This window comes from Helicoverpa armigera, chromosome 20 (assembly GCF_030705265.1).
Source record: "Helicoverpa armigera isolate CAAS_96S chromosome 20, ASM3070526v1, whole genome shotgun sequence".
Classification (NCBI taxonomy): domain Eukaryota; kingdom Metazoa; phylum Arthropoda; class Insecta; order Lepidoptera; family Noctuidae; genus Helicoverpa; species Helicoverpa armigera.
The window spans coordinates 3,763,492-3,775,895 of NC_087139.1; the positions used below are offsets into that span (position 1 = coordinate 3,763,492).

Below are 12,404 nucleotides of genomic sequence, written 5' to 3' on the forward strand. Positions count from 1 at the left end.
TTATCTATATGCAACGATGTGTCAGAAGTCATACATTGCGATTGTGTAACGTCGGTGTAAAACAGGCCATTTCCAGCAATTTTTCTACTTCCATTTGATTAAGTAGGTTAACTGACAGAGAAGAATGGAAAGGGAAGACATATTGTGCTAACCCGAAATAAAAGCAAGAAGAAAGTTTTGTGCTTAAATATGGGGTAAGATCGTTACTTGCTCATGTTTTTGATGTGCAAGGAGACGTTTGGATAATAGACAAAAATGTTTAATGTGTAAAAAATATTCGGGATTCTTTTTGCCTTCACATATAGGTACGTTTGATAAGAAAAATCTTGACGAATTTATGGCATTATTTGCTTTAAAGAGAGCCATTACCAGACCCAAAATTGTACACATAAAAATTCGCAGCCATAAAAATGTTTGATTCAATTTTATGAGCTGTGTGGAAATAAAATTCTTAAAAAAAACTTTGCAGACATCTCTTCTGAATTGAACAACAACATTCTGGGATAGCGAATTTTCATACGACAATGTTATCAAGTTATTCAATCGCAGGCACGCTAAATTACTTAACGTCAGAAAACCATTTCTGTAAGAATCACATGAGCAATGAGCATGTTCCAGAAATAGAAAAAGCTAAGTACATGATAAGATTTTCTTAATTAAATTTCGTGTATGTGAAACAAAGAAGGCGAACAATAGCTTCGTTAGTAGAACACGTGGAGCACTTGCCTTAATCAAGGTATTTGTTGATAATGAATAGGTTCACTTTGCCAATCCATCAACGGTTGCAGACGCGAAACTCGATACGTTTGGACGATGAAGCCGCGTTGTTCCACAATTTAGCCGCGTAACTCAACACCGCGCTCTAATGGACCCTGACGATGCCAGCTACTGGGCCCCGGTGCCACTATGGTATGCAACTATGATATTATGATTTATTGTATTGTCACACAGCAATTTGTACAGCGTTTAAGCGCTGCTGACGAAATTCAATTGATTTGTTTTCATTGCCAAATATCCCGTTACAATATTGTCACTTCAATGGGATTGTTGTTATATCTGAATTATAATAATTGCTGCCAACCAATATAATAGGACAAAATCTAGTGCACTGTTTGAAGTATTTCTGAGTTATGAGACTGTTCACCGGCGTACGTGAATTTGAATGAAAGAGCATGCGCGGCGATGACTAGTCCGTTTTACAACTTGTCGTAATAGTCTGATGTAATGACCGGAAATCAATGGTAAAAATACCATAACATTTTAATATAAATACATGGTAGTTATTATAAGTAATTTTTGCACCAGCATTAGATATAATTTGGTGCAACGTAAACAACAGCATTGCGCTATTTGAGTCACGTTTACCTCAGCAACGGCTAAAAATAAATCAGAATAAATAGGAACCGGTATTTTCCTGATACTCAGCAAGGAGGTTCTCATAAAATAATAGTCGCACTACGTCTATGCCGTGAGATTAGTCACATGTTTAGAGAATTTTGGTGCGTACGTGATTCAAGAAACGTTTTCAAATCGATTCACCGGCTCCTAACTTTTTGGGAGTTGCTAGTCGACTTCCGAGAGCTTGTACTACGTGACTGAACGCTTTCCTATCCCAGCTTTTGAGTTCCACTTTTCATCAAACTTTATTCATATCCGAGCTTATTACAAACTTGGAGACAACATGGAAATCCTCTTAGAAAGTATTAATTGGAAGGGTATGGCTGACAATTATAGTTGTTAGCATGTTGCATTTAAGATGGCGGCTCTAATTGGTCGGTCAGCAACAACTTAGCTGCATTTCGTGAAATTCGCGGTGCGTTTCGCGAACTACAAGCTATTGTGCAATTAGGGCCAAAGGAGACCGCCTGTTGGCCGTCGACCCGGCCCCACCCCCGGCTCCGGCAGTTCTGACAGGCTACGTGACTCGGACGCCATTGCACACACCTTGCATCATCGTGCTTTCGAGACATAACTGTCGTACAGCATTTAGTGACGGGTACCGAATGAATGTTGAATGAACAGAACTTCGATATTAAACTAGATTACAATACATACAGGAAAGAATCATTCCGCAGTTTAATTATTCATGCATACGAGGAACAAGTATTGCATAAATACAATATTATTTAAAATGTAAAAATAACACTGGACACGAATAAATACTCACTACCTACACGTCATGACAAATGGATATAATTATGCCTTCCATTTACAAGTGTACTTAAATAACAATGTGTGATGATGATCATCACGTTGCACATACAGAATACGGATCGCACATCATGGATTGATTTAAAACAACGCTTGTTACAGTTTATAATAAAGATATCGTATGTCAGAAGCGAGTTTATGTAGTGAACAACGGTGCACTCCCATTTCGGCCGTCAATCACGAATTTTAAAACGGTGCAGAATGAGAGCACCCACAATACATTTTACAGATACGAATTCGAAAGCCAAGTGTCATACTACTGACAACAAAAAATAATCCTCGGAAACATATCTATCTTATCAATTACCAAACAAACAGGAAGCGATAGAAATGTAAGCCTTTCTAGGAACAGACAATGGTGAAAAAATAATCACAACCCCGGACACTACAAATATGTGTCAGAATAAATCAAATATTTCGAACAAAAAACCATGTAATCTATTCATATGGTGAGATTTATGAAGGTTTTATGTTAGAACGAATTGGACTCGTCGAAACCATAAAATGGAATGATTCGCTAGATTTTGCTGATAGTGAATTTTTGGGGACATAAAGAATCTTTCAAATAACTAGAATTTTCTAGAAGCTGACATGACATGGGGCGTTTATGAGGATTATGAATAATAATCATAAAAAAACTGGAGTATCTGTATAGATAGACTACTAGACATAAGGTGTGTTAAACCTGCAATTAAGTAATTACGTGATAACAACTAAACACTATAATATGTTGAAATGGTTATTATTTTAACGTATTTGCTAGTTAAACATTATAAGCAAAATACAACATTGTTTTCAACACAAATGAATTGTCAAATTATGAATAGACTGTCAATTCTAATATTACAATTATGATTCCAAAATATGTAGCTTTTGAAACTGAAATACATACTAAAACAATAAGGATATTATTTGAACCGGTTCTGAACATTTCTTGAAGTCAGTGAACCCATTCATCAATATTGATAGCTTTATTTGTAGTGGCCAGGTGTTATTCATTGGAAGTCAAAATATAAATCAATATTAGTATTATGTCACGTGCATAGCGTACTTAAATGCACACTTACTCGTTATTAATAAAACATTATGATCGCCCAGCAATCGTATCAACGACTTTCTATTTAGAACTAGATAAGCGACATAAAAAAATAATTGGCAATCTTGGAGCCAAAACCAGACTTGGAATAGACAATCACAATAGCCTGAGGCGCCTATTTAGAATTAGTCGTCGACTTTGAAATGACAAGTCTGATTCGTCTCATAAAAAGTGGGAACCGGTTATACCAGATATTAGTTACAGACGTAATTTAAAATAACGCTGGCATGTATGCGCACATGCCCCTACTAAAATCAATATGCAGTATTTTTGAATTAGGCCAAGCGATCTGGATACGGGTCTGCAAATTATATGGGTGCTCCTGCTGACGAAAATTTGATTTTATTACAATAGCCTCAAGATCGGTATTGCATTGAGGCGAGGTTTGATGGTAGCATGAAACGATTAAGTGATTTCGCCGTAGCTGACATGAAATAAATAAAATCTTGTTTTAGCACAAGTGAAGGTGGCGTAACGATATATCACAGGCCTTTTCCTAAATCTGTAATATTCACCGCCATTAGGCTTTAAAGCTCACAGTTAACTCTTTTACTTAGGTATTGAAGAGTAGCAATTTTCTTTTTACTAAGATAAAATAGAATCATAATTGAAGCAAGGAAAATGCGAAAGATGAAAATCCAGAAAGTCTTAAAAAGAGTATACGAAGCATTGCAAAAGTGAAATGGAAAACTGAAAATGTTCATGAAACAAATGCTAAAAATACACTGCAAAGAAAAGGTTTCGAGAGGTTTCAGCTTATGTCAGAAGCTGAGGAACAAACGGCGGGAGCGGGACACCCACGCGCCTCATTCAAGCTTAAACTAAAATTGCAATGTAGGTACCTATGTACCTACTCGGTAGTAGGAAGGTGGGGTGAACGACCTGGGGTGGGAGGAGGCGGTGCACTCGCCCAGAGTTGCATAAACCGTCCGACGACCGCAGAGCTGCGCATACTATCCAGGCAATATTGCTACAACGTGAAATTCACATGGAGAACGAAAACAACCTTAATAGGACTTTCTTTTGTATTCGTGCACCATCTGCTAATGAAATGAAAAGATATTAATAATAACAGTTAGAGACTGTTTACCGTTTTGTTCAGTATTTTCCTTTACGTAGAACATTATATTTTCGTGACAAAAAAAGCAATTGAATTTTTCCTCTGAAGCAAAAAATAGGCAACAATAAAATCTTGGACAAAAGATAAGATTCAATCGTTAAAAAGACTACGCCATTAACACTCAACAATGATGTAACGTTTGATGAAACAAATTATTGCGATTCAACCGAATTTGTATTTGTGAAGATGATAAACGTGTGCAAAATTGACGAAGAAGACCATCATTATGAATCGTGTGATTCGTAGGCAAGTGGCGATAGATTTACATCAAATGATAAAAAAGCATTTAAATCAGTACATGACATCAGAGTATTGGATAATGAAGCAAATATTATTGAAATTACGGTTCGGAACTCTCGAGTCATGATTCAAAGTTAGAGTAATTATGATGGGGAGAACACACAGGAAAACTTAAGAACATCGTATAAACCAAGTCAGGCTATATTATAATTTTCCTGCCTCTATGGCTGCAACGAAATATAGCCTTCATTTTCAATATTTTTTGGTACACATATCCCATTCATCAATTTAATTTGGTACAAAGCTCATCGATCGTTCTAAAGACACGATTATATTCTAATTATAGAAAAAAATCTAGGTGTGTCCCTTCATATACAGTGGATACAGTTACGTGTTCTTGCATTGACCTACATGCGGTGTGAAAATAAATTGCGGTGCAGTAACACACGACAAAGATATTAAGTCATGTGAATGTCCAGGTGTTGCCATGTACTCGATCTCGTTGATAAGGTCCTGTTTAAAGGCTCTTTATTATCTTGATCGTATAAACAACATTGCATTTTAAAGCTCACGTTCACAAAGCAATTACATTGGTTGTTAACAGTTTATCGTTGATCAAGAAACATTTCAATGATACTGCCCAGGTTAATAATGACAAAGAGAGGGTACGTACTCTACGTAGTTAACTGGAAAGGTGGACCAAAGCTAAATGTGTTAGTGTAAATGTGACTCAATATAAAATTCACAAACGCAAGCACAAGTAGTAAATCCCGAGACCCTGTACGAGCAAATGGCTTAGCATAACATATTAGATCATGTCTAGCGAACAGGTGGACCATTCACTTCACCTCTATGTCCAACTTGACACGATTTATTATGAAGTAATGCATCATAATATAGGACAAGATCATATGTTAGATTTAGAATTTAACTATCAATAGCCTGATTAGATTTAGGTTACACAGGAATATTTTTTCAGAATGAAAAATGTTTGTATGTATGAATGAATGTTTGTATGAAAAACAATCCTAACTAATATTATAAATGTGAAAGTAACTCTGTCTGTCTGTCTGTCTTTCCGTCTGTCTGTCTTTTCTTCACGCCTAAACTAATGGACTGATTTGTGTGAAATTTGGTACAGACATAGTCTGGAACTTGAGAAAGGACACAGGATAGTTTTTATTACAAAGAAATACAAAAATAAAAATAAAATTTATTTCGGACATATACCGCCATCTATTGGTCAAACCATAAATCTGCCGCAAGTCACTATTCCACGCGAACGAAGTCGCGGGCAAAAGCTAGTGTTCCATAAATTAGAAAATTATAAACGAAGGAGAATATGGCATAGCAACGCACACCCAAGATAACCCCAAACGCATCTGATGTTGATGCTACTACATTAACTGTCGGTACACTATCTGCAGTCAACACAGATAAGATAAATTTTCCATCGAAGTTGTTCAACATACCTAATAATAAGGCCGCCAATTTAAACTAATGGTCACCAATTTAATTAATAGTCAATAACTTGTACAAATAACTAATTAATGACCATAAATTAATTGAGACTTATATAATAAATGTGATTAAAGATGTGTTAGTGCTTTAGTACTTGAAGATAACGGTGTAAGAAATAGAATTAACGGAGATGGCAATTTCTAATCGTATTCGTAGGTCAAGTATGTTTAGAAAACTTGGGATAGTTGTGAAACGTGAGTTAGTGTCACAGAAAACAACCTTTGTACACCTACATGAAGTACTTAAGGTAATTACTATAATACAAGTGATAATGCAGAAATGATTTTACTACAGACACTACCACAAATGCATGCATGATGATGCAAAAATTGTCTTTGTCATATCAAACTCGATAAAAGTGCTTACGAATGCAAAGATACTAAAATGAGTATTTAATGTTACGTTGAATACAAATTATGCATAACCTCAATTCTTTGAAACGATGTTTCAACAACTGAAAACTAAACCTAATATGAATTGTATTATCAATCATGTATGTATGAAGTTTTGCTATTAACAAAGCTGAATTTGTATGATTCTCAAACAAGAATAACACCTTGACATTAAAATTACAGTCTGATGAATGATGTTTGCATTAAGGTTTTTATGTGATGATTCTGCTATTGTCATTGCAAACTTTGAATGATTATGCTTAAATCAACCTGAGACCAGCTCAGTTCTGAATGAATGAGAATTATAAAGTCCATTACTTGCGAGATTTGGCATAATAAGTCTGACTATGTAATAAAGTTTGAGGAAAATTTTTGATGGTAAAATGAACATAACACTGTAGCGGATGAAACAAGACGAAATAAAGTCTAATAATTAAGGAAAATGGTTGAGGAAGGTCTGGTAGATGATTGGCACGTGTTCAAACACTCAAAAGAGATATTTGCGTTAGAAGATTCTATTCGAGCAAGGGCTTAACAATGAAGAAAGAAAAGGAATTTGCTAGAGAAGTATAAGCTTTAGAAATAACATCATCAGCAGTGGATACCGATGCAGTGGGCTAAAAAGACAAATGGACCATTTAAACGTTAATTGCATTCCCAAAAAGGTTTTGTTAGTTTTACTAGCACCACTATGTTTAATAGATTTAAAGCAGACCCGCAATTAAGAAATTTTAAGAATACTACAGTGAAGCTTTTGTAATTTGGTGTTGTAGATGAGATTATTTCTTTAGACATTTTTTTCTAATTCAGTTGCTTTGGTTCTGCAAGGAGTATATGCTTTTAGTTTTATGCTTATTGCGTACTGTAAAACAAAAAAAGAAAACAAACGCGATACACACGTTCGGAACTGATAAGAGTATTTATCATAACATAAAAACCGAATGTTTTTCATGGTTTACAAGTTTATAGACCACGCCGTCTTGTTCATGTAAAAGATAAAAAGATCTGACCTCTGAACATATTAAGAAACGCGGAATATTTTGTATGAATATAACATTTCCATTTACTGATTTGGTTAATAATTTTTTTACCTCAACTGGTAATGTTTAAGTACTTAACATAAAGTACAAAGGTTGTATTAACACAAAGTTTATCTTGCCATCGAGGTTCTTGAACGTGGCTTCGTAGTTCCCAAGTGAATAATTTATCACTACAGAACGAAAGCTAACAGAAGATTTACAAATTCACAAAGCCATTACGTCTGAAGACTGCCTCCTTGACCTTGGACGAAAGAAACCAGTAATGTTAATTTTATCACCTACAAATTCGAATAATATTCATCTAATATTAAACCAGCTATACATGTTTGCCAAAACCAAGTTTAAAATAGACTGCAATGAAAATTCCACAACAGAACCTTCAGATGAACCTACAAAAAATTAATGAAACGGAAAAGGTCGCATTTAAAGGGAAGCGGAAAGAGAGAAAAACGTATAACAATCTGCGTGACCTCAAAATGTTAACAGCTTTCAAGCGGCCGAGGGACTACATAAACGCGATGGGATTTACTGAAATAATAGAGAAAATCAATTTCAAATTCAAGACCCCCAACTCAGAATAGGGTAAAAAGAGACTGCAATTGAATAATATAGCGAATGGCCGTAGTCAAAAGAAAAAGTACGCAATATTCGGAATTTCTGACGAACAAATCCCATTAACAAAAGCTGTAACATTTGGTAAAAATATTTTCTTGTTAGAAATGGCTCTGGAGTTGAGTGACAAAGTAACAGCTAAGAGGAACGGCGTCGTAAAACCAAAATGAAATGTTCTCGTCATTTATGACTATGACAGACGTTCATAAATATAATTGGATTTTAGTTGTACTGTAGTAGATTGTTGAATTTCTAAGAATATTACATTCGCAGTTCATTAAGTAAGAGGTATTAAGTTCTCTGGATCAAATCAGTCAATCGCGGGGGTAGCTATCGGAAAATTCTTTCCCACGGACAATTTCACTTCGCTGAAATACTTTGTTAGATTGAAGATTTAAGATGGGACAGGAAATAATGGAATAAAGATTTTTTGATCAAGCAGAAAACTAATATATTTTTGATAAAATAAAGTCAACGTGCGTTGGTTTGCATTTACAATCTGAGCGCTGTAAAAATATTACCTTAAAAAATAAACGAGCCAAGAAGCCTGTAAAATTAGAAGTTGAACATTTTATATAACTGTTATAAAAGTACTCATTGATGAATCCTTATGCGGTCCCTTTGATTTCACAATTCTCATAGCAAAGAAAATTAATTGTATCAAAACTGTCGCAATCAAGTTATATAAGAGACAAGCTGCCTACAAATAATAGACAATATCTTTCGAGTCATAGATCAAGGGAAGTTGATACAAAGTATGATGATGATAACGTGATGTTTATTTAGTGACTTCGAATAGCCATTAACAATAGAGCACTTGAAACGTAAATAACAAAAACTGAATATAGATCGTATGATTCAATTATCTTTCCGCATTTGTTTACAGATGTTGTAACAATAGAGAAGTATCGATACGTAACTCCCTAGTGTTGTGCCAAGTACCGTAGGTACGATGATGCGATGTGGACGCCAAAAGGTTGTCCCTGACACACGGCAAATACGCCAGGTGTTGGTCGAAATTATATTACTAAGAAGCCATTGTAAGTTTGACGATGAACAACTCCGGCTACGAAACTGTTTGTTCCCTTTACTGAGACACATTCGAAAGCTTTTCAATTTGGTTTTCATTACGTATACATTCATGTCTAGCTAAAAGATACAGAAAACGTATTAGCATACCTAGACCAAAACAACTGGTGTACCTAATATCGTATTCAATCGATTACAAAAAATCGATGGCCCTTAAATGCGTCTCTAGATTCACAAGTAGACAAGTAGTCGCATTTTGAACAAATGTGGATAAACCAATATCGGAATGTAAAAGTATCTAATATGGAGCTTCAAATTGCTTTACCGCTTGAGTCGGTCAGGAAATGGAACGGAAAATACCAGCGCGTAACATCAAAGGATTTGTTCGCGTTATCTGTTGGGCTTACAGCAAAGATTCTGCATTCTATATCACCCACGATAAAGTTACGAGATGACAAGGATATCAGATTACTTTGAAGTTGCTTATTGATAGTTTGGTGAGAAAGATCGACTGTGTAGTTGACTGTATCCTCGAGTCGAGGAAAAGTCAAGGCACCATACAAGGTGGACAGACGACTCAAGATGATGGTGGAACAAAAGAGGATGGACCTATATGTATATAGAAAATATGTATCATAAAGTCTTACTAGTGATTTTGCAATTCTATTGTTTTCGGTATGGCGTTGTTTGTTATAGAAGAACTATTAAAAATAAAAGCGTGTTCAATATTATTAACAGTTTATGCAATAAAAGTGTTCAATAAGAACCACTTCAATATGTTACTCTTCTCGGCCTGGTTACATAACACACAAAAATCTAGTTATGTACCGAGTACCTAAATATTTTTACGACGTTTCCAAGGAAAATTATAGTCCATTTTATTGCAGTCCTACTTTTATAGTCCAGACACTAATTAACTTAGTTAATTCGTAAATTGATAGTTATTAAATTAGTGAAAGTGCCGTAAACGCGGGTGAGCCGGCGCGATAAGGCTTTCACGTGAAAGATATGGGCGCCAACGGATATTACGTCCGTTATTGCGTACGTAACTTACGTGGTAAACATATGACGATAGACCAACCTCAAGTAAACTTACAAAATGAAACAAGAAAAAAACATAAAATGTTACTTACCTTGAGGAAAAATATGAGAAAGCTCATTTCTTTATTAAACGAAAATGTTGTTAGTATTCCTGGAAATCCGTTGAAAAAAACACAAGACACGGTGAAAATTGATAATTTCGACTTATATCTAGGCCTACCTGATGACGTAGTTAACGCAGACCACGCTGATGGGTTTCTGTTGCTTGTCGGTGATGACGGTGGCCTGGGTCTGGACCCAGGCGTAGCCGCCAGTCTTGGCGAGGAAGCGGTAGCGCCCAGTCTCGCATTGTCCCTTTGAGAACACTGCAACAAGATGGTATAGGTCAATAACCAGTTTTTATCGATTAGTGTGGACACTAAGCCTTTGTATGTTGGTGTTTATTGTGTGGACAGTCATTATAGCATAATGTCGTTTGTAGAAAAGCTGATGTAATTTCGAACATGTTATTTTTCATTAGAGCACTAAATTCATATTTATACATTAGCTATGGGTAGCCAAAATTTCGCCGGTTGTGAAAAATTGTTGCCTAGCAACGTGTCATGTTAAACAAATCGACCGGTGTTCGCGGAGCTGTAAGGTGCATAAGCTAATGCTATTCTGGCAGACAGTGCTCATAGGTAATATGTAGTTACAGTCAGCGCATTTGCTATGACCAAGGGTCCCTCGTAAAAATCTGTTAAGCATGATATTCTGTTGTCACCAAGATCGAAGATTTTCTCTGTAGGTGATTATCAATTCGGAACACAAATATTGGCAGGTTGTAACTAGATCAGCAGAATTGATTATCGTCATCGTAAGCGGTAATCACGACCGATTATACGTGATAAAACGCACGATAGACTTCACAAATATCTGCAATCAACTGTAATAATCACTTTCAAGGACATCGATGATAATAAATAAGATTTTGAAAAGGTTTTTTTTTCCTTTCAAAGTTATTAATGTTGTGCGAAGCAGATAAATCCAGTAAAAATTTCCCTGACAATAATGAGTATAAAATCAGTCTTTGAACTTAGAAACAAAATAAAATATGAATGATACTCTACAAAGAAGAAATAACACAACTTATTAGTAAATACGTAACAAGCAAAAATACAAAAAAAAAAAAAACATAAGAGCAGCAGTAACAAACGAAGAATAAAATGTTATAACAGAAAAACATATACGAAATGCACGCAATTAAAGACCACACAACACAAAGCTAGATGTTAAAGTAAACAAGAACAAAAGAAAAGGAAGAATTTATGATAAAAAATTAAAGCACGCGAAATATCTTCAGAATTACACATTCGATGATATAAGAAGCGAAAATAACTTTGTTGCAGATATTCATATGGACGCCAGAAGAACGCTCGGGGGAACTAATATCATGTGATTCTGCCAATTACGTTTTAAATTGAATAAAATCGGTGTTCGCGCACCAATTGGGCATTGATAACAGGTCATAAATTGGTATTGAATTACAGGATACAAATATGAATAAAACATGGATTCCAGTAATAAATCTGGAGATTTACCGTGTCTAAAGGGACTACTTTATGTATGGAGGTTAATACAGCGGGGAAGTTTTATCATGGTAAGAAGTACATTACGTAATGTAGGTATGTTTCCACAAATTATTCTAGTAATCTGGCTGGAACATACATTCCAGCACGACAACATAAACAGTTTGCGTCCAAGGAAAACAATATCTGTTTAACTCAGCACCAAAATAGTCTAATAAATTGCTTTATGCTGTAATAAGATGAACAATCGATTGTTAACCGATACTCGAGTGACAAAATTACGATATCACTTCAGTCATTTATCTTAGACATGACCTCGATACCAGGCTCCGCTTTCTCATACAACACGAAACCCTTTTAAGCGATTTTACCTTCGATTTACGTCAACACTGCTTCTTATGTACACACGGGTTCGATATAACAAGATAGAATATTTCTTCGAGATCGTTCAATATTCGGCATTTGGTCCCATGCAGTGAGACTAATAAAGATTAATAGCATCGACACAACGAGCAAGGATCGTAATAAAGGCAT

The 12,404-nt window shown here is 35.4% G+C and overlaps 1 protein-coding gene across 5 annotated transcripts in view; it reads right to left on the minus strand.

Annotated features, from left to right (window-relative positions):
* The window catches only part of LOC110377451 (hypoxia-inducible factor 1-alpha), a 72,868-nt gene that overhangs the window by 13,775 nt on the left and 46,689 nt on the right, over positions 1–12,404 (minus strand). For all 5 annotated transcript variants that reach the window (XM_064039794.1, XM_064039795.1, XM_064039792.1 and 2 more), the window contains exon 7: positions 10,523–10,667. In XM_064039794.1, coding sequence (XP_063895864.1) covers positions 10,523–10,667 — 145 coding nt within the window. The remainder of the gene's footprint in view (positions 1–10,522; positions 10,668–12,404) is intronic.